General features: G+C 46.0%; 1 protein-coding gene across 2 annotated transcripts in view; it reads left to right on the plus strand.

Annotated features, from left to right (window-relative positions):
• Positions 1-679: 679 nt before the first annotated feature.
• MMUT (methylmalonyl-CoA mutase) overlaps positions 680-26759 on the plus strand; it is a 37211-nt gene continuing 11131 nt past the window's right edge. The window contains exons 1-9 of one of the 2 annotated variants that reach the window (XM_066596206.1): positions 680-757; positions 6154-6591; positions 8025-8392; positions 8667-8824; positions 9754-9925; positions 10993-11241; positions 13661-13772; positions 15586-15701; positions 24494-24609. In XM_066596206.1, the coding sequence (XP_066452303.1) occupies positions 6189-6591; positions 8025-8392; positions 8667-8824; positions 9754-9925; positions 10993-11241; positions 13661-13772; positions 15586-15701; positions 24494-24609 (1694 nt within the window). In that variant the 5' untranslated portion in view covers positions 680-757; positions 6154-6188. Of the gene's footprint in view, positions 758-4543; positions 4714-6153; positions 6592-8024; positions 8393-8666; positions 8825-9753; positions 9926-10992; positions 11242-13660; positions 13773-15585; positions 15702-24493; positions 24610-26759 lie in introns of those variants that run through there. The other variant, XM_066596199.1, reaches the window with a different exon arrangement.

Raw genomic sequence — 26759 nt, forward strand, 5'->3', positions numbered from 1 at the left:
GTGCTTCACGTGCGCGCCTAGAAGTAGGAGCTGTTCTATCGTTCTGTGCAAAAAGCCCCCATAGACGTCTATAGGAGCTGCGCAAGGGGAAGCGCCAAACTCCGTGCAAAACGTGTGCATCACGCATGGGTGTGAACCGGCCCCGTGTGCGTAAAGCTCAGTACTGCTACCTTGTCCACGCGCAAATACATTGCAGCGAACATTATGCGCATACGCTCCTGTGAAGACGCCCGGATCGAAAATGAAACCCAATAAAGATTATCAAAGAAAAAAGTCTGTCCCGGTACAATGGCGCCAGGTTGGAGCGCGTCAATACCCAGCAAACGGACACTGCCATCTTCACGGAAGGTAACAAAGTTGGCGGTATCACACACGTTTATCTTGGTGTCGCCATGTAGCGCTTGTCTGATGAAGGTACAGAATACCCCATCTGTTACTATATATACCATATATCTGTTACTGTGTAGCTCCTTCATTAGCATTGCAGACATCTCATGTTCAGCCCGCAGCACAGACAGACAGTACATAATGGCTCAGGAGTCAGTAGAGCAGCCGGTCACACGGCAGTCACCTCCAAGTCACACGTCTAATCATCCCTGGGGGAAGGTGTGTCACACGGAACCCAATCCACGGCTTTATTTTCCAGAGGCGGTCCAGGTAGGCTGGACATCGGAAGTGACGTCCGAGCTGCCCCATGGCATGCCGGGATTTGTAGTCTTCTACGTTTCCTGAGTGTATACAGCTCCCGGGACGTAAGGTGAGACTGCGAGGAGGTTGTCGTGGTCCTCTGTGAGTCGTCAGGGCGGAGTAGAGCAGTGTGAGCCCCCGTGTATGTGGTGGGATGCATGTCCGCTCATCTGCTGGTGCATTGTATCAGTAAACATGGGGTCTCTGGCTGTGTAGCTGTTTATTCCACAGGAGCAGTAGTTCTGTGTCTAGCCTGTACAGTATGACGTCATCAGGCAGACATGAGTGCAAGCTCTTGTGGCCAGGTTGTTATTCTTCCTAATGACACGCCCCTTGAGGCACATTTAAAGGGACAGGACACATTTAGCTTAAAGGAGATGTCCCGCGCCGAAACGGGTTTTTTTTTTTTTAACCCCCCCCCCCCGTTCGGCGCGAGACAACCCCGATGCAGGGGTTAAAAAAACCACCCGCACAGCGCTTACCTGAATCCCGGCGGTCCGGCGTCTTCATACTCACCTGCTGAAGATGGCCGCCGGGATCCTCTGTCTTCGTGGACCGCAGCTCTTCTGTGCGGTCCACTGCCGATTCCAGCCTCCTGATTGGCTGGAATCGGCACGTGACGGGGCGGAGCTACACGGAGCCGCTCTCTGGCACGAGCGGCTCCATAGAAGACTGCTGAAGACCCGGACTGCGCAAGCGCGGCTAATTTGGCCATCGGAGGGCGAAAATTAGTCGGCACCATGGAGACGAGGACGCCAGCAACGGAGCAGGTAAGTATAAAACTTTTTATAACTTCTGTATGGCTCATAATTAATGCACAATGTACATTACAAAGTGCATTATTATGGCCATACAGAAGTGTATAGACCCACTTGCTGCCGCGGGACAACCCCTTTAATAAATGCAAATCAACACACCGTGAAAAGTTCTTCAACTTTCTGATACAGTTCGTATTCTGATTCCTCACCGTTTCCAGGATGTCTGCTTGCTGGCAGGGAATGGAAACCCATTTCCATTTAACCTTGCATCTGTTGGGCCGGCTTTACGCAGGCGATAAAAACTCACACGACTATGAACCCCATGGGGGCGCACACGAGCAATTTGTTGCTGCAGAGTATTGCATTGCAGGAAACAAATCGCGCATGTCCTATCTCCCTGCGTGCTCTCACATCGCAGCGCCCGGTGCCTGCAATGGGGCTGGCGGCAGCGTCATCGCACCACGTGGTGGGTGTGCGCAGTGCGATGCGAGGTCTTCCATTGAGAACTATGGTAGAAACCCTGCAGTGATCGAGGTGGCTTTGAGATAAAAATGCCTCGTATCCGCAGGGAGATTGCATGTTGGCGAACGCGATATCTGTCCGTGATTCACAGCCTTATATCACGTCCGCACGTGTGAGGTTGGCCGTAGGCCGGGCTCACACCAACAATCCGGATTCTGCATTTGGTTTCAGCTGCGACCCCGCGTACCTGCTATTTCTGTACTGCGGACGGCCGCCGACGCTCGCCGCTGGTCATGCGCACCGCAGATTTTTATTTTCTATTTAGAAAAAGATATCTGTACTGCCCATGGGGAAAAACAAATATGCGCGGAGTCTGCAGCAAATGCTACAATTTATTTTTTTGTTTGCTTTTTTTCAACTCGTGGAATACGCAATTCGTTTCTGCGAATGTGAAAAAAAAAGCTAATTTTTTTTTAACATGTCCTTCATTGCTTGCCATTTGCTGCTGATCCCGCTTGCGGATGCCTAGCGCAGATTTCGCAGTACAAATCCGGTCGTGTGAGACTTCCCTTAGTTTGGGTTCACATGTAGCCAGTTTTGCTGCAGATTGTATTACAGATTTTGAATTTACATTGAAATGGTGAAATCTGCTGCAGATCTGGAGCAAAATCTGTGATAAAATCTGCTGCAGATCTGCTGCATGTGAACACCGCCTTACAATGCGGCAATAGAGACTGATACAATCACAGCTATGTTCACACGTGGCAGATTGGCCACGGATTTTGTGCAGATTATTTCAAATCTGCAGTAGTATTGCAGATTTTGCAGGAAAATCTGCACCAATCCCGCAGCCTCTGTTGTAGATGTGGGGACGGCGTACGGCGGGCATCAGCCTCTGTTGTAGATGTGGGGACGGCGTACGGCGGGCATCAGCCTCTGTTGTAGATGTGGGGACGGCGTACGGCGGGCATCAGCCTCTGTTGTAGATGTGGGGACGGCGTACGGCGGGGGTGTCGGCCTCTTGTAGGTGTGTAGACGGTGTATGGCAGGTGTCATCCTCTTGTAGATGTGGGGACGGCGTACGGCGGGGGTGTCAGCCTCGGTTGTAGATGTGGGGATGCCGTACGGCGGGTGTCAGCCTCTGTCGCAGATGTGGGGACGGCGTACGGCGGGCGTCAGCCTCTGTCGCTGATGTGGGGACGGCGTACGGCGGGCGTCAGCCTCTGTCGTAGATGTGGGGACGCCGTACGGCGGGCGTCAGCCTCTGTCGTAGATGTGGGGACGCCGTACGGCGGGCGTCAGCCTCTGTCGTAGATGTGGGGACGCCGTACGGCGGGCGTCAGCCTCTGTCGCACATGTGGGGACGCCGTACGGCGGGCGTCAGCCTCTGTCGCACATGTGGGGACGCCGTACGGCGGGCGTCAGCCTCTGTCGCACATGTGGGGACGCCGTACGGCGGGCGTCAGCCTCTGTCGCACATGTGGGGACGCCGTACGGCGGGCGTCAGCCTCTGTCGCACATGTGGGGACGCCGTACGGCGGGCGTCAGCCTCTGTCGGAGATGTGGGGACGCCGTACGGCGGGGGTCAGCCTCTGTCGGAGATGTGGGGACGCCGTACGGCGGGGGTGTCAGCCTCGGTTGTAGATGTGGGGATGCCGTACGGCGGGTGTCAGCCTCTGTCGTAGATGTGGGGACGGCGTACGGCGGGCGTCAGCCTCTGTCGTAGATGTGGGGACGCCGTACGGCGGGCGTCAGCCTCTGTCGTAGATGTGGGGACGCCGTACGGCGGGTGTCATCCTCTTTTGGATGTGGGGACAGCCGGCATACGACGGGGGTGTCAGCCTCTGTCGCACATGCGGGGACGCCGTACGGCGGGCGTCAGCCTCTGTCGCACATGTGGGGACGCCGTACGGCGGGCGCCAACCTCTGTTGAAGCATGTTGGCCGACATCCACCGCTAGAATGAACATGCTGCAATTGTTTTTCTCGCAGGTTTTTAAAAACCTCCTCCACTTTGCTGCTACTGTTAATGCCGCAGATTTTCCGTGCGAAGGGTCGACACAGAAAGTCCATGGCTAATCCGCCGCGTGTAAACATAACCCAGAAACTGCAGCCACCTTACATATTCCCTGCTCCAGACTCCTTGGCTGCAGATGTCAAACTCCACTATCAGATATGTCACTCCTATTTGTCTGTAACCATGGTAACACATTGAGCTGCAGGGAAGCTGTATGCATAAAACGACAGGAGACTTTTTTTTTTTTTTGGCAAGAGCAATAAAAAAAAACACAAAAAGTGGTGGCAAAGGTGGAGGCGGCTGTAATATAGTTTTATAATGCCCATAACATACGGTTTATGGTGTAATGAAAAAACAGGTTTGGTACGGTGTTTCGTTGGAATCCAGTGCAACAGATTGCAGCATATATAGGCCATCCGTGAAAACAGAGGCCCATATACGCTAGTGTGAAAGAGCCCCAAGGCTACTTTCACACAGCCGCTTGTGCTTACGTTTTTGCGACAGGTGCAGCCCAGCAATTGGCGCTAGTACACGAGCGCTAACGGTGCTTATGTAATGGCACCCTAAGGCTTCTGTAAACCTGAATGATAATGAGGCAGGAAGAGAAGTTCTTAAAGGGCCAGCTCCCCATATGCTCTTGCCATGTGGATATCAGACCCCCCTCACCTGGTGTATAAGGTGGAGCCGGCACTGATGGTACATGATCTCCTTGTACGCTGGTCACTATGCCTCGGGGACAAGACTCCCCCCGGGCTCCCAGGACTATCTATGTGTCCGGTTGCTGCTGCAGGTGAGCTGCCCGCTCCTCATCTTCGTGATGCATGTATGTGTGACTGCAGTGAACGGCTCCTGTGTCCGTCCCTACAATCCAGCAGGAGTGACTCATAAGTAGTCGTGATGCCAGCGAAGAAAGGACTGCAAGTGTCCTGAGTATATTATGTGCTGAAGCCTTAAAGAGGTATTCCGGACATTAATCCCCTTGTAGTACTGATGACTTCGCTTCAGGATGGGTCAGCAATTGTTGATTGCTGGGGGTCCTCCACCCAGGACCCCTGCGCATTGGGTCGGAGCCGTAGGTGTAATAAAAGGTACGGCTCCCATTGATTGCAATGGAAGTGAAGCCTTCTATTACACTCCTGGATCTGACCCCAATCTGGACGGAGATGCCAACGTTCAGCCTACTGCCATGAGTGCCGGGCTGAGATCAGCTGGTCACCCACGGACCTCTGCCAATCAACTAGTGATGACTTCTCCTGAGGATACTGCAAGGGGTTAAATGCCCAGAATACCCCTTTAAAGACCAAGTCCTCCTGTAGGGAAGTGCATGTGCAGCAATTACCTAATCTGCTTTCTGTATCGGTTTTGATCCCAGTATGAGCAAATGGATTAGAAGAACATCTTCCAGAAACAGCGCCTCATCTGTCCATTGGTTGTATCTGGTATTGCAGCTCAAGCTGTTCAAATGTGAATGGAGATGAGTTGCAATACCACCCACATCCTGTGGACAGGTGGGGCGCTGTTTTTGGAAGAAAGAAGCCATGTTTTTTCTAATGTTTTAAATACTGGTTTAATTTGCCCTGCGGAGCTGCTGGTTTATCGCTGGTGACCTTGGTGGTCCCGCAAATGTCAAAGACAGATACAGAGAGCTACATGGTGTGAGGACCACAGCAAAGAGCAGCTTCTATCTTAGCTCAGTGGACCCCTGTGATTATTGCCTGGTGAAAGAGATTTAGTCCAGTGCTGGTGCCGGAGAATAGGTGGCAATCTTCACCACTCAGAGTCAATGGCTGACATCATTTTTTATTGACGCTGAGCGGTGGAGACGACCAACCTGACAGGAGACTAGTGCCAAGCTCTGTATGTAATGGGACCGGCTGTAATATTGCTATATCTTACAGAATAGTGAGTGCAGCTCTGGAGTATAATACAGGATGTAACTCAGGATCAGCACAGGATAAGTAATGTATGTATACAGTGACTCCACCAGCAGAATAGTGAGTGCAGCTCTGGAGTATAATACATGATGTAACTCAGGACCAGTACAGGATAAGTAATGTATGTACACAGTGACTCCACCAGCAGAATAGTGAGTGCAGCTCTGGGGTATAATACAGGATGTAACTCAGGATCAGAACAGGATAAGTAATGTAAGTACACAGTGACTCCACCAGCAGAATTCACTGAAGGGGTTAATCCTTGTAGAATATTACCTTTTCCATTATTTTGCCAGCTCCAACTGTTCTGACTTCTGGTCATCTTCTGACCATGCTGAGGGTGAGAGCGCAGCATCTGCTGCTGGGGAAGATTTGCGGACACCGGTGCCCGGGGTCCACGAAGCTGCCAGCCCTCCTCCGACTCAGCGACGGCCGCCTCTCGTCCGCACGGAGCCATCAAACCTTACATCCAGAATGGGTCGCCCTGGCCAAGAAACAGCTGAAGGGAAAAGATCCAGAGAGTCTGAGATGGCACACGCCGGAGGGTATAGTGATAAAGCCCCTCTACACCAAGAGGGACACGACGGAGCTGCCCGAGGAGCTGCCAGGGGTCAATCCATTCACCCGAGGCCCCTACCCCACCATGTACACTCACAGACCCTGGACTATCCGACAGTATGCTGGATTCAGCACTGTGGAGGAGAGCAACAAGTTCTATAGGGACAACATAAAGGGTAAGGATCTACACGGGGCAGGCTTTTAGCCAAAAACATGAGTTTTGTGTTTTTTACAAAATACTACATTTTGATGCAAAATGGCGTGAAGTCGCCCATGAGTGTAACATGCTGGCGGGCACCGATGTCCCAGGTGTCTGGGGTATCATGGTTTTATGATTCAAAAGTGTGACAGGGAGGTTTAATCTGGCATCAATGCGACCTGATGGTTGCCAGATTATTAGATAATGTGACTTCAGAACTGAATTGATCCCTTAAAAATATTTTGAAAAAGTTTGAAAAAGATTTAAAAAAATTTAATTTTCTGAAAATATAGAATTAAAAAAAAAATAAATACAAAAAACATATTGCTCAAAATTCACCACTAACATAAAGTACGACGTGTCAAGAAAACTCGCTCAGAATCGCCTGGATAAGTAAAAGCATTCCAAAGTTATTACCACTAAAAATGACTGATCTAAAAAAAAAAACGGTGCCCGGTCTGGAAAGACTAAAGTGGTTGCAGGGGAAGGGATTAAAGGGGTTGTGCATTTTAAATGAAATATTTTTACCGGCTGGGCATGGGTTAAAAAAACAAGCATAGTCACCTGTCTTCAACCACCCTGGGTCCCAGTAACCCGCCCCACTGCCGGCAGCCAGGTGACCGTTGCGGCCAATCAGAGGACATAGCCTCAGCTTCCCCAACTCCTGGCATTATGTGAGCGCTGATGCCAGGAGTTTGGCAGGAGATGCTGTAGCTTCTGATTGGTTGGAGCAGTCACCTGACTTGCAGCAAAGGACGGGGCGGTATATTTTAACCCATGCCCAGGTTTTTATGATTGTGGCAATACCGTTCCATGTGTATTTTTTAACCCTTGCAAAACAAGCCACGTTTTTTGGAAACTTTTTTATTTTTTTTGCTGTAAACTTTTTTTTGTTTTTTAACTTTTATTTCGTAATTTTCATTGTCCCACTGGGGGACTTCACAGTGTTCTCTCCAGACCACGTATAGCAAAGCATTCTTGCCCGTCCTCAACAAACTGACAGGCTCTATGCCAGTGCTAGGCCCCTGCCCGCTCTCGCAACACACGATTGCCGCGCTATCATGTCGAGCCCTCCTTCTATGTCTGACAACCTGGCAGCCGTACCCAGGATTGACCCTGTCTGTATACTATATCTGGCACCCGCTGCATGAGCACAGCTCTTATGTTTGTGGCATTCATTGCATGTAGTAGCGGATCAGCCAAATGGAAGTTCAGTTGCATGCGTTGCAGAAAGGCGATGGCACACTAATGATTATTGTGGGTGACGGTGATACGATTTTTCTGAATCTTTCTTCTCATGGTGGGGTGAGGCTATGTGGACCCACTGGTTTTGCCCCATGTAAATTTTAGGTCTTCGCTATCCCATTCTGTTGATGCTACATCTCTCCTAACATTCGATTTCGCTTGCAGCCGGTCAGCAGGGATTATCTGTGGCTTTTGACCTGGCCACCCATCGAGGATATGACTCGGACAACCCTCGAGTTCATGGAGATGTGGGCATGGCTGGAGTGGCCATCGACACAGTAGAAGACACTAAGATGCTGTTCGATGGAATCCCTTTGGAAAAGATGTCCGTCTCTATGACCATGAATGGCGCGGTCATCCCGATCCTGGCCATGTTCATTGTCACGGGGCAGGAGCAGGGCTGTCCTCAGGATAAGCTGACCGGGACCATACAGAACGACATACTGAAGGAGTTCATGGTCAGGAACACCTACATATTTCCTCCAGAGCCATCTATGAAAATCATTGCCGATATCTTCCAGTACACATCGCAGGTAGGTGGGCACATTCTTCCACATAGGTGCAGATTTGGAGACCATAGTAATGTTGCCTTCTGCATCTACAAGCAGTGACTTCTTATTCGCGGGCTACTGCTGGTCAGACTCAATATCTCGGCTGCAGTCTGGTCTCCCGGTTTCCTCCTCGGCTTATATGTCTAGAGGAAAATATGCTGAAGATTCCAGAATTATCACGGGGGACAAAATCCTCATTAGTAATCTGTCTACTAATTGTTTCTTCTATCCCCTCCTTTGCTTTCCCTCTCTCCAGTACATGCCAAAATTTAACTCCATATCGATTAGTGGATACCACATGCAGGAAGCCGGAGCCGATGCTGTTCTGGAGCTGGCGTACACCGTAGCCGATGGTCTGGAGTATTGTCGAACAGGGCTGAAAGCCGGACTGACCATTGATGAATTTGCACCCAGGTAAGAACGATCCACTGTGATGACAGGTGTCCTTTCCATTAGCAGAGGTTGTCGGGTATATTATATCTGCACCTTACAGAATAGTGAGTGCAGCTCTGGAGTATAATACTGGATGTAACTCAGGATCAGTACAGGATAAGTAGTGTATGTACACAGTGACTCCACCAGCAGAATAGTGAGTGCAGCTCTGGAGTATAATACTGGATGTAACTCAGAATCAGTATAGGATAAGTAATGTATGTACACAGTGACTCCACCAGCAGAATAGTGAGTGCAGCTCTGGAGTATAATACTGGATGTAACTCAGGATCAGTACAGGATAAGTAATATATGTGCACAGTAACTCCACCAGCAGAATAGTAAGTGCAGCTCTGGAGCATAATACTGGATGTGACTCCGGGTCAGTACAGGATAAGTAATGTATGTTCACAGTGACTCCACCAGCAGAATAGTGAGTGCAGCTCTGTAGTATAATACAGGATGTAACTCAGGATCAGTACAGGATAAGTAATCTATGTACACAGTGACTCCACCAGCAGAATAGTGAGTGCAGCTCTGGAGTATAATACAGGATGTAACTCAGGGTCAGTACAGGATAAGTAATGCATGTACACAGTGACTCCACCAGCAGAATAGTGAGTGCAGCCCTGGAGTATAATACAGGATGTAACTCAGGATCAGCACAGGATAAGTAATGTGTGTACACAGTGACTCCACCAGCAGAACAGTGAGTGCAGCTCTGGAGTATAATACAGGATGTAACTCAGGATCAGTACAGGATAAGTAATACAAGTACATAGTAACTCAACTTGCTTTTCTACTATAACATAGTAGAAAAGTGAGTGCATATCTTAAAATCCATACTATTGAATCTGTGCAGTATGCTGGGCTGTCAGGATTGAATCTTGGATCCTGTGATTTGTAATCAGGTTGTCCTTCTTCTGGGGCATTGGGATGAATTTCTACATGGAAATAGCGAAGATGAGAGCTGGTCGGAGGCTGTGGGCACAACTGATTGAGAAGCACTTCCAGCCCAAGGATAAGAAGTCACTGTTACTACGAGCGCACTGTCAGACGTCGGGATGGTCACTTACAGAACAGGTGAGGACGCACAACTAGTCACTGAGAGTGATGCAAGGCAGAGCACTGCTTCCTCCAAGGACAGACCTTTTTTAAAAAATCTCCAATGTAGCAAAAATGAAGCAACTTTGCAAATCGTATTAGTTACAATCTTCAGTGTCCATGGCTCCTGTGCAGATCTATGTATGTCCATGGTAACAGACTACAAACAAACCCTGCGTCATCACATCCTGCAGTCATATTCCCAGGCATCTGTTCCATCCTTCTTGCTAATCTACCAAATTGTAATAAGAAGTAGGAAGGATAACAATGTGACTCTGGGATCAGACTCCTAAGCCCCATTTAGACGGGACAACTGTCGGGCAAACGATGCCCGACACTCGTCCCCGCAAGTACCAGCTCACATGCTGTTGCATAGGAGTATCGTTGCTTCACAGCAGGGAGGCTGCAGGAGATTTCTCTCCTCGCGCTCCCCTGCCCCTCTCCATTCACTTAACATGGCGGCTGTTCAGTACTGAACGGCTGCTATTTACACTGAACGATCAGCGATCAGATTTTTAAGCTGCATAAAATTCTGAGCGATGAGTGTAAATTGCAGCCGTTCAGTACTGAACGGCTGCTATGCTAAGTCAATGGAGAGGGGCGGGGAGCGCGAGGAGAGAAATCTCCTCCAGCCGCCCTGCAGTGAAGCAATGATACCCGCTCCTGTGCAAAAGCACGTGATGGGTACTTGCGGAGATGAGTGTCGGGCATCATTCGCCTGACAGTCTTCCCTTCTAAATGGGACTTTACCCTGGAAACGCATAGGAGCTGTTGACACAAAACGGTAAGAGATTTTTAATTACGTCTTAATCAAGATTTTCTAAATTGCTTCATTTTTATTTCTATTCACTGGAACAAAAAAACAGATTGCAAAGTTGGACAAAGTCTTAAAAAGAGCCGAAGTAACTGGATCTGTTCTCCATGCAGCCACCACTATGGGGAGTTTATAGAAAGCACATTTTTTTTCGTTGAGCTATATACATGTGCAGTGCGCCCCCTAGTGATAGCTAGTATTTTATCACATAATTATTTTTATATGTTGGCAGGACCCATATAACAATGTCATTCGCACCGTGATAGAAGGCATGGCCGCTGTTTTTGGAGGCACTCAGTCTCTCCACACTAACTCGTTCGATGAGGCTTTAGGTCTCCCCACTGTGAAGAGCGCGCGGATAGCTCGTAACACCCAGATTATAATTCAGGAAGAGTCTGGGATTCCCAAGGTGGCGGACCCTTGGGGTGGTTCCTACATGATGGAGTGCGTCACAGAGGATGTCTACCAAGCTGCGCTGAAGGTGAGGTGTGGATGTAGCAGAGCTCAACCCTGCTGTGTACTGGGCACCATATGATAATATTATGTATGCACTTTTTTAGGGTATTACTTGGATCCTGCATGTTAGTTGGACACTAGATGACGGTTTTATATGAGCACTTTATGACGACATTACTTGGATGCCGCGGTTTAAGTAGGTCGTTATATGACTATTATATATACTCTGCATGGAGGTATTACTTATAGTTGGCCACTATATGATGGTATTATATAATCACTTAGTGAGAGTGTTATATAATGGTATATATTAGTTTGACACTATATAACAGTACTAGCCTGGGGACCCGAAACAGAACGTGTGAAATAAAAAAAAAGTGACATTTTAAGTAAGAAAAGCGCTTCGTATGATCTCGGCTTTTCGCTGCAACAGACTGTTGTGTTTTTCCAAAATAATGCCCCGTTTGCCAATCTCACCCCCAGCCATGACTACGGCTACTTCATCACTTGTTGGCGCATCAAAACATCCTTTATGTTGACCAGAAGGTGTTTTGTCTGCCCCGATGTCGGGCATGCTTCGCTTAGTCAGTTTCTACTGTCCAGTGCGTTGATTCTCGAGTCGGGCGTTAGTTTTCTCGGGCGCTGCAGCTACTCGAGCGGCTGCTACTTTAAGTGCGGCTGTTGTCCTTCGGCCCAAACCGTTTCTTCGCTTGCCTGGCATCTTATATCTAATACACAAAATCTGTTTGTTTGTGTCGTATACAAATCCCCAGTTCTGGTCCGATTTTTAGTAAAATTTGGCATTTTTTGTTGCCAATAGCAACCAATCATAGCTCAGCTTTCATTTGTTATTCTGCTGAGGTAAAAAGAAAGCTGCACCGTCATTGGCTGCTATATATTATACTGCTGAGGTAAAATGAAAGCTGCTCTGTGATTGGTTGCTATGGGCAACAGTATTTAATCCGTTTAGTGCTGAGGTGAAATAAAAGCTGCTCTGCGGGCACCAAAAACAGTTTTTTCCTGTTAGACAGTTGTGATAAATGAAGGCCGGCGGTCATACATTTGCTCCATGTACTCCTGTCTGCGGACGGATCATTATCCACACGGACGTCCGAGGCGGAATCAGGAAGGACATCATGTTCCAATGATCGGTTGCTCCACCGGGGTTAGACGGGGCTACAATGCAGTCCTGAAGCAGAAATGTCCAGCGCTCAGTCTGACTCTTCTAGTGGGAATTACTGGTTGTAAATAACTATAAATACTAAATCGAGTCCGTAGAATCCATTGGTGAAAGCAAATTTGGGGGTTGCTACATTAAAATTCAAGCAAAGGCAAATAAGGTTGCCAAGACAATTTTTTTAGCCTATAACCTTCTCGGGGTCGGGATTATACTGTGTCGTACAGTTTGTGCGTGACACTCCAACAAACAGACAGACATTGACCAATATATAGAAGATGATATAAGTACTTCATGAAGGTATTACTTGGTTGCTGTATATTTGTGGCGCACTAGATGATGGTATAATATAGGCACCTATGAATGTATTACTTGGTACTGTATGTTAGTCGTCCCCTAGGTGACGGTACAATATAAGCTCTTTATTAGGGTATTTCAATATTGAATATTAGTTGGGAGCTATATGATGGTATTCTATATGCTCTTTATGAGGGTATTACTTGTATCCTGTGTATGAGTGGGTGCTATATGACGGTATTATATTGGCACCTTATGAGGGTATTACTTGGATGCTGTGTATTAGTGGGTGCTATATGACAGTATTAATTGGATGCTGTGTATTAGTGGGTGCTATATGATGGTATTGTATAAGCACCTTATGAGGGTATTACTTGGATGCTGTGTATTAGTGGGTGCTATATGACGGTATTACTTGGATGCTGTGTATTAGTGGGTGCTATATGACAGTATTAATTGGATGCTGTGTATTAGTGGGTGCTATATGATGGTATTGTATAAGCACCTTATGAGGGTATTACTTGGATGCTGTGTATTAGTGGGTGCTATATGACGGTATTATACAAGCACCTTATGAGGGTATTACTTGGATGCTGTGTATTAGTGAGTGCTATATGACGGTATTACTTGGATGCTGTGTATTAGTGGGTGCTATATGACGATATTATATAAGCACCTTATGAGGGTATTACTTGGATGCTGTGTATTAGTGGGTGCTATATGACGATATTATATAAGCACCTTATGAGGGTATTACTTGGATGCTGTGTATTAGTGGGTGCTATATGACGGTATTACTTGGGTGCTGTGTATTATTTTTGCCCGGGGCTTTATTCCCTCTAACTTAGCCCTACTGAAGCCCCCAGATATTTGATGTCAGTGAGCAGCCTAAAAGCCACGTTACATTAACCCCTCATTTGTCTTCTGTCCTGCATGTGTTGGTGCGTGCTCTCCTGTCTCTGACGTGCAGCTTATTAACGAGATAGAAGAGATCGGTGGGATGGCGCGAGCCGTGGCTGAGGGAATCCCAAAACTGCGCATTGAGGAGTGTGCAGCCCGGAGACAAGCCAGGATTGATTCAGGTGAGGGATGGTACCGCCAATTTTTGTGTAATCTAGTAATGAGCTCTCCTATTGCTGTAGATAATGACCACTAGATGGCAGTATTGCATTGTAAGTATAAAATCCATGAGCATTCTAGATACTACTAGCTCTGCTACATCTGCGTGATCCAGATAGATTTGTGAAAGTGAAGGCTTCTTGTGCCAAGAATGAATGATATGGCAAAATCTGTAAAATCACAGCTCAAAGCACAGAGACCGCAGAGGAGAAGGTACACCTTGTCCACCATTACATCAAGAATGGGGTAGCATTACATATAATTCTTCAGTATGACGTCTACTAACATACATACACTATTGGTTTCTGATTTTTATTACATGACCAGTAAGTGACCCTGACATATGGAGTAACATTTTCTTAACTGCTTTGATTAAGTGTCAGTTTTCACTGCAGTTCTGACATTCTACTCCTGAAAAAGACAGCTCAAGAGCCGCCTGCACACGACAGTGTCCGATTCCGCATGCGGGAGACCATAGCAGAATTCGACCCTGACAGCAGCTGGTGTTCGCATGTACCTGTCTCTTTTCCTCTTCATCTGTACTGCGGATGGTCACGGCAAACCATCGTAGAACTTGCGCAGTACTCATTTTTTTTTTCAAATGTTTATTTCTCCCACACCGTCACTAGGCGATGATGCAGAATCCGCGAACTGTCTGCAATGGAAGCCGTCCGCACAAAAGTAGTGTGCTGCAATTTTTCCTTCCTTCACGGAAACCGCAATTGGTTTCCACAAGTGTGCAAGAAGAATCAATTTCCCATAGCATGCTATGAACGATATTTGCTGCGGATCCGCAGCAGTTTGTGTGCATGCGGCCTTATTAAGCGTCCATTAATCGATTAGTCTGTAAGTGTTAAATCTGTTCTGCGCACTAAGACACCACCCCTCAGCACGGACGTGAGATGGTGTCCTAATAAAACCACAAACACACTCGCATAGTATTTGCAAGGAACTAACTAATCAGGGAAAGTGGGGGCACCCCTGCCTAAAAGCGGGGTAGGCGCCCTAATAAGGACGGCCCCACTGTCTTCATCTGGGACCTGGCTACTCCCAATTAGAAACCTGGAGAGATGCACAAAACAAAGGAAATGACACACACGCAGAACACGACTGTTTATACACCACAAGTCTGGACACCCGCACAGACACTCAGAACACATCGCTGTTCACACTGACACAGCAGGTAATGCATACCACATAGAATAGGACAGTTCATACAGCACATGTCTAGCCACCTGCACAGACCTAATGCACACGTCACTGTTTGCCCGCACACACGCGCCTCACGTAATGCATACCACACAGAACAAAAACCCCACTCAGAACTAGTAAACCATTGGTAGTCCTCACACCTTGGGGAAAGAGAGTAAGCCACCATGCTGACATAAAGGGAACTGTGTCAGGAATCGCCCATCTGACCATACATGACATCAGACGTCTGGAGGCCGCACCTGTCAAAGGGAAGGGCAGAGAGGAGTCCGCCTAAGATGCAGACGGGGACTACAGGTGTCCAGACCGTCCTCCAGGAAGGTGAAAAAAACACTTCAGACTAACAAGCATCACACCCTGTTCTCAGTGGGATAAGACAGAATGAGTAAAAGGAGCTTGTATTTCTGTGCAGCAGACCAGTGGGGTTTGGCTGGCTGGAGAAACTCCACACTCAGCCAGCTCAATTATCCCACCTGTGAAGGTGTGCTTCTGGAAACCCATAGTACTACAGATCCCAGCAGCATAAACTAACAGTAGCTTGATGATCCGATTGCATTAAATCTGCAGGTTCTGAAGTGATTGTTGGAGTGAATAAGTACCAGCTGGAGAAGGAAGAGACTGTAGACGTTCTTGCCATTGATAATACAGCTGTGCGCAATCGACAGATTGAGAAGCTAAAGAAGGTATGTGCTGTTGTAAAATGCTGCCATTATTATAGTAGTTATTTTCTGGTACATAGGGGGCAGTATAATAGTAGTTTTATTCTTTTACATAGGAGCAGTATTATAGTAGATATATTCTTGTACATTGGAGCAGTATTACAGTAGTTATATTCTTGTACATAGGGGGCAGTATTATAGTAGTTATATTCTTGTACAGAGGGGGCAGTATTATAGTAGTTATATTCTTGTACATAGGGGGCAGTATTATAGTAGTTATATTCTTGTACATAGGAGGCAGTATTATAGTAGCTATATTCTTGTACATAGGAGGCAGTATTATAGTAGCTATATTCTTGTACGTAGGAGGCAGTATTATAGTAGTTATATTATTGTACATAGGGGCAGTATTATAGTAGGTATATTATTGTACATGGGGCAGTATTATAGTAGTTATATTATTGTACATAGGGGCAGTATTATAGTAGGTATATTATTGTACATAGGGGCAGTATTATAGTAGTTATATTATTGTACATAGGGGCAGTATTATAGTAGTTATATTATTGTACATAGGGGCAGTATTATAGTAGTTATATTCTTGTACGTAGGAGGCAGTATTATAGTAGTTATATTCCTGTACATAGGGGGCAGTATTACAGTAGTTATATTCTTGTACATAGGAGGCAGTATTATAGTAGTTATATTCTTGTACATAGGGGGCAGTATTATACTAGTTATATTCTTGTACATAGGGGGCAGTATTATAGTAGTTATATTCCTGTACATAGGGGCAGTATTATAGTAGTTATATTCTTGTACATAGGGGGCAGTATTATAGTAGTTATATTCTTGTACATAGGGGGCAGTATTATAGTAGTTATATTCTTGTACATAGGGGGCAGTATTATAGTAGTTATATTCTTGTACATAGGGGGCAGTATTATAGTAGTTATATTCTTGTACATAGGAGGCAGTATTATAGTAGTTATATTCTTGTACATAGGGGGCAGTATTATAGTAGTTATATTCTTGTACATAGGGGGCAGTATTATAGTAGTTATATTCTTGTACATAGGGGGCAGTATTATAGTAGTTATATTCTTGTACATAGGGGGCAGTATTATAGTAGTTATATTCTTGTACATAGGAGGCAGTATTATAGTAGTTATATTCTTGTACGTGGGGTAGTATTATAGTAGTTATATTCTTGTACATAGGAGGCAGTATTATAGTAGTTATATTCTTGTACGTGGGGTAGTATTATAGTAGTTATATTCTTGTACATAGGGGGCAGTATTATAGTAGTTATATTCTTGTACATAGGAGGCAGTATTATAGTAGTTATATTCTTGTACATAGGAGGCAGTATTATAGTAGTTATATTCTTGTACATAGGAGCAGTATTATAGTAGTTATATTCTTGTACATAGGGAGCAGTATTATAGTAGTTATATTCTTGTACATAGGAGCAGTATTATAGTAGTTATATTCTTGTACATAGGGGGCAGTATTATAGTAGTTATATTCTTGTACATAGGGGGCAGTATTATAGTAGTTATATTCTTGTACATAGGAGCAGTATTATAGTAGTTATATTCTTGTACATAGGGGGCAGTATTATAGTAGTTATATTCTTGTACATAGGGGCAGTATTATAGTTGTTATATTCTTGTACATAGGAGGCAGTATTATAGTAGTTATATTCTTGTACATAGGAGCAGTATTATAGTAGTTATATTCTTGTACATAGGGGGCAGTATTATAGTAGTTATATTCTTGTACATAGGGGGCAGTATTATAGTAGTTAGTTATTTTCTTGTACATAGGGGACAAGTCAGGGCTCTCATTCCTCCAGTTGTCCTTGAGCCCCTCCTGTGTTGTCTTGGCTGTGTGCTTAGCGTCATTGTCTTGTTGGAAGGTGAACCTTCTGCCCAGTCTGAGATTCCTTGTGCTCTGGATCAGGTTTTCATTAAAGGGGCCAAAACGAAAAAATTTTCACACCCCAGTCCCCCATGTTAAGCAAGCATCACAAACTAGCCCTGTAAATCGGTTTTTTAGAGCGTTTCTACTCACCATGAAGCTGTTTCATGAAGTTATAAAAATCTTCTTCCAAGATGGCCGATGTCATTTCCCAAGGTGCACCGCTGGTCTTCTCCCATGGTGCACTGCGGGTCTTCTCGCATGGTGCACCGTGGATGTTCTTCTCCAGTCTGAGCTCCACTGCCGATTACAGCCACCTCATTGGCTGATCGGCACCACGTGACGGGGGCGGAGCTACGCAATGACGCTGAGAAGGGGGAGGAGCCAGGACGCAGCTCGGGAGCCCGGACCATCCAAAAGAGGATTTCTCTCTGCGCAAGCGCGACTGTTGCGGCGACCAGAGGAGAAGTTTGGTAGTTGCCATGGAGACGGGGGCGCCAGCACCGGAGGGGGTAAGTGTATAACTTCTGTATGGCCAATATTTAATGCACGATGTGCATTAATATGGCCATACAGAAGTGTATAACCCCACTTGCTTCTGTGGGACAACCCCTTTAAGAATATCTCTGTACTTTACTCTATTCAGCTTTCCATCCCCCCTGACCGGTCTCCCTGTACTGGCCACTGAGAAACACCCCACAGTACAGATAGTCCCCTACTTGCGAACATTTGACTTACGAATTTCGCAAGATGCGAACAGTCTGTCCTGCACAGTATGATGTAATGCTATGGCAGTACATCATACTGTGCAGGGACCAGGCAGGCTTCTGTCAAGCCTGATAGAAGCCTGTCCGGTCAGATCGCAGGACACTGTGTGGTTGCTAGGCAGCCGGGGGCCTTCTGAAAAGCCCTAGGGCTGTCTATGCAGAGCGCCTATCAAGCCGTGCGCTTGATGGGCACTCTGCATAGGCAGCCCCGGGGCCTTTCAGGAGGTCCCCGGCTGCCTAGCAACCGCACAGCGTCCCGCGATCTCATCGTGGGACGCTGTACAGGCCCCCTGAACGTCAGGTGCTGGCTGTTTCTTACAGCGGGCACCCGGCGGCAGCAGTTCCGACGAGTCGCGCCGCTCGTCAGAACTGTTAACACTTTAAATACCGCTGTCAACGCGATCCCGCTCCATACAACCATTTGATCGGACTTGCGAACAAACGGACTTGCGAACAGGTTCCTGGAACGGAACCTGTGCGCAAGTAGGGGAGTAACTGTACAATGCTGCCATCACCAGGCTTCACTGTAGGGATGGTATTGGGCAGGAGATCAGCGGCGCCTCATTTCTTCCAAACATAATACTTAAAATAGCAGCCAAAAGTCCAGTTTTAGTTTCACCAGATCAGAGAATCTTGTTTCTCAGTCTTCAGATGGGCTTTTATGTGTCTTCAGGCTAGCTTAGAAGACGTAAGATTACCGCATTTCAAGCGTGCGCTGTACGTGGTAATTCGCAGGCAATCAAATACATTACCTTACGCAATTTTACCCGCATTAGTTTGCAGGAATTGCCCAATAGGGAAGCGCAAAAAATAATGCAGTATGTTCTATTTTCCTGCGTATTTAGTGTACGAGAGCCAATTGTTCTCTATGGGCGCGTAATCAGCGACAGGTAGACTGCACATGACAGGCTGTGCGTGAGATATGCTGTCATGCGCAGTACAATTTCGCTGCCAAACGCAGCAATAGGCCGGGTCACCAGCGACCCATGCAGAGTTTCATGCATACGGCCGTGTAAGCTCGGACTTACTGAGGAGAGGCTTCTTTTTGCCCACTCTGCCATAAAGCCCGGATAGTGGAGTAATGGTAACCAGTGGGTTCTTGGTCACCTCTCTTACTAAGGCCCTTCTCCCCTGTTTACTTAGTTTGGTGGGTCGGCAGCTCTAGGAAGAGTGCTGATTATTCCAAACGTCTTCCATTTAAGAATTATGGAGGCCGCTGGGCTCTTGGGAACTTTTAGTGCAGCAGATTTTTTTTTTGTAGCCTTCTGCATATCTGCGCCTCCACACAATCCTGTCTCTAAGCGCTACAGGAACTTCTTTCCTCCTCATGGCTTGGTTTTGGCTCTGATATGCATTGTGAGCTGTAAGACCTTATCTAGACATTGGACATAATGTTAAAAGACAGACCAATCAGCTGAATTTACCACAAGTGACTCCAATCAAGGTATAGAAACATCTCAAAGATGATCAAGAGAAATGGGGGAGCACCAGAGCTACATTTTAAGTGTCACACCAAAGGGTGTGATTACTTGCGTCAAAGCAAAATGTTAGCTTTTTTGGCAGTTGTAATAAATTTACAAAGATTTCTTTAATTCTGTTTTCATCTTGTTATTAAGGGCTGAGGCCCACAGCAGGATTTCCGTCACGTAAAACGCAGCAGAAACCCGCCTTTTTAATGCAGCTATTGGGTTCTATTGAACCTAATAGCTTAATGCGCACGCTGCGGAATTCCGCCGCGTGAAATAACCTGTGTCATGTCCTATTTGCCGCGGAAATATGCGCGGACGGCTTCCATTGTAGTCAGCGGAAGTATAGTGTGAATATGCGCACCGTCGGCTGTGTCATATGACACTGCTGGCGCATCATGCGCGGTACTGCGCATGCGCGCCGGCACGTCATTAGGGGAGCTACGCAGCGGATCTGGAGGCGACTATAGGGTCTTTCGAAAGGCGCCGTGACGGACTCCTCTGCGGTATTCCGCTTGTGAAGCCCGTCACAGCCGTGGGCATGAGGCCTAAGGGGTATTGAGCGCAGAATAGCAAAATGTTAAAAAGTGAAAGAGCCTGAAGACTTTCCAAATGCAGTCTAGCAGTTGTATTTCTGTGATCGAGGGACAGTATTAACCCCTTAGTGACGAAGCCTGTTTGCGCCTTAGTGACGGAGCCAAATTTTGAAAATCTGACGTGTCACTTAGCATAGCATAACTCCGTAAAGGCTTTACATATCCAAGCGATTCTGACATTGTTTTTTCACCACATGTTGTACTTCATTTAGGTGGAAAAAATAGACTGATAGAATTTATGAATATTTATTAAAAGTGCCAATATTGGGTAAAATTTGAAAAAATTGTTGTTGTTTTTTTTCCACATTTTCAACTGTAATTACGCAAATATGTGCAAACCTACTGTACAAATTTTTGCTAAGGTATAAATTTCCATCAGTTTACTTTATACTGGACGCACTTTTGAAAAACTTTCGTGCTTTTTTTAACCATTTAGGAGACGTACAAATGTAACATTACTTTTCAGCATTTTGAGGAACACTTTGATTTCCTGCACCAAGCCAAGATTGCAAAGGCTCATGGGTGTCAGAATGATAGATACCCCCCACAAATGACCCCAATTTAAAAACTGCACCCCTTAATGTATTCACTGAGGGGGGGGGGGGGGGTTATGAGTATTTTGACCCCACAGTCTTTTTCAGGAGTTAATGCAATTTAGAAAAAAAAATAAAAAAATCACATTTATGAAAATATGTCATTTTAAAGACACATTTTTTTCCATAGTGCACATGAGAATAAGGAGTGACACCCCAAAATGGACTCCCCTGTTTGTCCTGTTTTCTTAAACATACCCATTGTGGCCCTAATATTATGTTCGTATACACAACGGGGCCCAAAATGACAGGAGTAGTCGGTGTCTTTCAGAGCAGAAACTTTCCTTGAAGGCCTTTTAGACCCCATAGCTTGTAGAGTTCTTGAGCGGCCAAAACCATAGAGAACCCCCACAAATGACCCCATTTTGAAAATTAGACTCCTTAACAAATTTATCTAGGGGTGTACTGACCATTTTGACTCCACAGTTTTTGAATGAATTGAAATCTTAGATAAAAGTAATAATGTGATTTTTTTTTTTTTTTCGAAGACACGGGTAATTAAGGGGGCCTGGTTGGGATGGGTACATCGGGCAATAAAAACAGGTACCCCCTCCTCTCATACTTTTTGTGGGGTACTTCTGACCTCCGTGCCAAGGATGGGGTGTAAAGCTGGGTTCACACTGGGCGGATTTGCCGCGGAAATTCTGTCCAGAATTTCACTGCGGCAAATCCGCCTGCGGCTGCTAATCCTGGGCTTAGCCAGCCATGTGGATGAGATTTCTCAAACATCTCATCCACACGAGTCGGCAAACCCGTCCCGCTTCTTCCGCTGTGGCCACGCTCTCCCCTATGGAAGCACGGATATGATCCGTGACGGGGGATGAAATGTAAGCGTTTTAAACTTCTTTTTTTTTTAAACTTTTTTACACAGTTTTTTTTACTTAAAATGATCACTGTGATCCAACAGTGATCATGTCCCCAGTGACATCCCTCAGCTCATGGCTACACATGGCAGCCAGGAGCAGAGGGATTTTAAATTTCCCGGGGCCTGAGCCCCTCTGTGCATGCGCTTGATGATTGACATCGGGCGCGCATGCGCAGAAGGGGACTCAGGTCCCGGAAGACTGGGACATCGCGGCGGACCCGGGGTGAGTATTTTCACCTCCCTTCATGGATCCGAAAACATGAGGGGAGGTGAAATTAACGTTATTTTGACTTTTTTAAAACTTTTTTGTGATCGCCGCTGTCCATTGGATAGCGGCGATCACGGGCCCGGGGACCTTCAGGAGCTGGGAGCCAGGAGATTTAAAATTTACCCGCAGAAGAGCGCCGCCGGGTCCCGGAAGACCTTTTCACCGCGGCAGACCTCTAGGAAGCCGGGTAAGTACTTTCAGCTGCCCTGATAGATCAAATCCATCAGGGCAGCTGAATCTTTAACTTTTTTTTTTAACTTTACTGCGATCAGAGCTATCTATTGGATGGCGCCAACGCAATGCCGGGGGAGACTGCCCACAGCCCAGGATGACGGCTTCATGTTGTCGGCTACCTGCGGGCACCGACAGCATGGAGCTGTCACTTCCTCAGCTAAGAGGTCTTTAATCAAAAGTGAATGTATGTTTTTACGCCCTCTAGGATTAAAGCCCACTTAGAGAGGACGTAAAAACACTATGGGGCCGTCACTAAGGGGCAGTATTATATTTTATATGTAATATTTATTTTATATAGTTGTGTTTTTGTACGTATGACAATAACACTGAGAATTTAAATACGTCATTCGGATCGGCTATTGTGTGTCTGATATTAATATAAGTGATGGATGACTTTTTGTTGGGGTCAAATGCAACCTGCCGAGCTCTAGATTTATTACCGCTCCTTTACAAGTAAGTGGAGGACGAGGTCTGATAATTGCTCTCAGCGGACATAAGAGGCTTCTCTGAGTACTTGACTATTTTTGGTTCATTCTAGCTTATTCTTGATGGACCTGATCTTTTTGTGTAGTCTGAAGTTGTCCTCATTAGCTTTTTATGATTTTCCTTTTCATCTTCCTCCTCTATTACACCAGTGAGCAGTGTATTGCATTCCCTTTAGTGATAATGAACAATAGTTGACATTTTAGCATCCTCTACTTACAGACGTTGCCTTCACTACCCAGTCCTCCTGAGTGCGCCATTCATTTACTGTAAAGGTCTCTTTTTAATTGAAACCAGTAGTGGTAATATTGCTTCCAAGACTGCAGGTTTTATATGACTGACGGAAGCAGAGGTTAGATAAGGTCTGTCAGAAGCAAAAGCTTTACATAGATGACTGCAAGTTGTAAGCAGAATGCTGGAGACATGGATGTGGATCCCAGGCACAGGAGAGGCTGAAACTGTGCTGTGTGCAGCAGCATGCATGTCACATGCGGTGTGCAAACCCAAGCAATCAGTAGGGAGAGGAAGAAGTGAGTGGTAGATTATAGCCTTCAATCTACAGAGAGCGGCCTGGAGGAGATTCGTTGACAACAGCCAAGTACACAAGGGTAGACCGATTGGTGGTTGTCACCCAGTACATTTTCTGGATTGTTTCTATGGAACAGTCCAGGCATCATGTTTGTGATATGTTGTTGTTGATGCCCATCATGCATTTAGTGGCTGGGTATTTCCACCTAGTGCCAATCTATGGTGCTGTCACTGACAGCCTCAAGCTCCATCTGTTACAGTAGAAGTAATCACAGACTCCTGCAGGGACGGGTCTACACATGATGGTATACATATATTAATATGACAAGTTGATGGCATGGTGTCCTGCAGCTGGAAACCCCCAGTGACCAGCTGTAATCTACTAAGAATCTGGCAGCAAGTGTTCAATTATACTGTAGCTCCACCACAGAGGAAAGTAAGTATTACATGGTTCTTATTAAGCGCAGTGGACTGGGCATATAAAGGTGCATTTAAACAGAAAGATCATCACTCAAAAGATGGCTTTTGAGCGATCATTTTGCATAAAACTACTACTTGGTACTAATGCCTATTAGTACCAATTAGTAGCGTGTGAGCCGCAGGGAGATGTATTCAAGGAACAGAGCACCTGCTGTTCCCTGATTACATGCCCTTTGTTATGGCTGCGGGGCTGATAGCTGACACAATGTAATCAGTGCTTCATGGGCAGAACACAGCGTGTGGTCCTTATCAGCTGTTCTGCTGAATGATAGATTTCATGCCGAACTGAAATCCATCCTTCAGCAGAAAAGTGAAAGATGGGCACATTTACACTCAACGATTATCGCTCAAAAGATGGCTTTTGAGCGCTAATCGTTGTGTCTAAATGGGCCTTTATGCACGGTCCTCCAGAGATGGGGGTGCTTTGTGTAGCTGCTTTCCAATCTATGAGGGTCAGGTTTATGGGGGTCTCTTTTCTAATGTACAACAACCTCTGTAATCACAGATGAGCTATTCTGTGTTTTGTTCTTTCTTTTATTTTGTTCTCTGGTATGTGCATATATACATGGTGGACAAGTTCAGCTCTTCATCCCTTGTTATGTCTATCCCGTAGGTCAAGGCTAGTAGAGACAGTGCTGCTGCGGAACGCTGTTTAGCTGCCATCACTGAATGTGCCGCCACAGGCCAAGGAAACCTCCTGGGACTTGCAGTTGAAGCTGCCCGTGCAAGGTGACCCATGCATTTATTTTAATTTTGTAACAATGAAACACATTTTTGTGTGCGTGGCAACATATCCTATCACAGTCCTACTGCAAACAGCCTGTGCGGCCCTGACCTTGCTGAAATACGGGTGGGAAGGTCACTGCCTCCCACACATTCAACATACTCCTCTTCTGCTGCTATCATCCTCATTCAGCTACTGGATGCTCCTTTCCTGTCTACATGAGGTCTCTGTATTCAATGACATGGAGTGAAACACCTTAACCCCTTAGTGGCTTCCAATATGCCTATTTACAGTGGCTGCTATGCTGCTTAATTCCACCATTTAACCACTTAGTTGCCATGCTCAATAGCAATTGCAGCCATTAAGTTTAAAGAGGGTTCAATAGAGAAAATCCGACAGCATAAATGGTGCAAATTCGTCCCATAGGGGACCTCTTTATTCTTCAGCAGATCAGTAGCAGCGACGTTTCGATTCCCACTAGAGTCTTTGTGAAGTTGCTGATATGTTAAAGAATAAAGAGGTCCCTTTTGGGTTGAATTTGCACCATTTATGCTGTCGGATCTTCTCTATTAAACATTCTGTTGTTTTGGATCTCGCTTGGATCCTGTATCTTGTTGGTGAGTGCTGCTGGTACCACTGCCTTTTGCTATAACTATACATGGGCTGTCTCACTGCATTGGTGCCCCTGCAAAGCGATGACAGACCAGAAGCAGGGCCTAGGAGATTTACACTGACAGTCATAAGACACTGCAATGGAGAAGTATTGCAGCTTATTACAGAAGCTTTCAAATAGTTACCCGGTCTAGTCCCATAGATAGACTACAAAAAAAGTTCCATAGAGTTTTTTGGAAGAAGAAAAACAATGCATGTTCCCATATAAAATGCTATATTATGTAAAAAAATTCAAACCACACATAACTGGTAATGCCGCATCCATAACATCCTTGGGTCGTCCTCTACTGTCATATTGTTGAACGTGGCCTAGTAATGCCTCTGAACATCATTAGGGCAGTATGGTTCTCTATCAAGGCACTAATGCCATACAGAAGTCTGAGAAAGCTGGATGACAACATTGCATCATGATGAACACTAGAACACATGGCCAGTTGAGAAATATATCTCTCAGTGTATAGCAGGGGGTGGATTTCAGACTACCTTAGACTCCCATTGCACAAGCTGGAGTCACTGCTCATTGCTGTCACCCGGTTAGAGGAGGCTACCTTTTAGCTTGACACTGAAGAAAGTACATAGTAGGTCAATATTTTCCTTTATTACCGGCCTAAATATATTTTTTTTGGCTTCGGGTGGCATTCACTTTAGGGTTTATTCACACACAGCGGGCAAATGGCAGTTTTTGACTGGACTTTCATCTGTAGCAAAATTGCTGCAAAAAAGTGTGTGTGTGTGTGTGTGTGTGTGTGTGTGTGTGTGTGTGTGTGTGTGTGTGTGTGTATATATAGTTAGTTTTCACCTTGTAGCAGCTTGTGGCCGTTACCCCCGTGGCACATTTTGTCACATATAGGTGTCAGGCTTACAGACAAGTGATGATTTCGCTCCTCTTAGCTGATGAGAGATGTAACAGTGAACCGCTCATGGTGATAAATATGCCACATGTGGAAATTAAAACTTTTTATTAAAAAAAGTCTCCATTCTGCAATTTTCTAGCTTGATGTCTGACAGAGATTCGGCCAGTGTAAAATGATGTTATGACTGCAGTTGCCCTTTAAATTCAGTCCGTTATTGCACACTGACTTTTACTGCTTGTGACCCGGACTCAGTATTATTGATCGCTGAAGCCGGTCTTTGCTTATAGTCGTTATTCTCATGTCACTTAGGGATCCTGTCACCAGATTATGCGCTTTAAGCCTGCGGCAGGTCGCTATAGTGCTTGTAACTAGAGATGAGCGAACGTACTCGTCCCAGCTTGATGCTCGCTCGAGTATTAGGGTACTCAAGATGCTCGTTACTCGAGGCGAACACCACGCGGTACTCGAGTCAATTCCATTTATTGTACATCTAGATTACACAGCTGATCCCAGGGAGATTCGTATCTGTCACTGTCCTGTCTGAGATAAGAAATGTCACGGGGCTCTGCGGAATTAATAGCATATTATCCATCTGACCCAGCCATACCCACACAGACCACTGCCCTCGC

The sequence above is a fragment of the Eleutherodactylus coqui genome, chromosome 1 (assembly GCF_035609145.1).
Source record: "Eleutherodactylus coqui strain aEleCoq1 chromosome 1, aEleCoq1.hap1, whole genome shotgun sequence".
Lineage (NCBI taxonomy): Eukaryota > Metazoa > Chordata > Amphibia > Anura > Eleutherodactylidae > Eleutherodactylus > Eleutherodactylus coqui.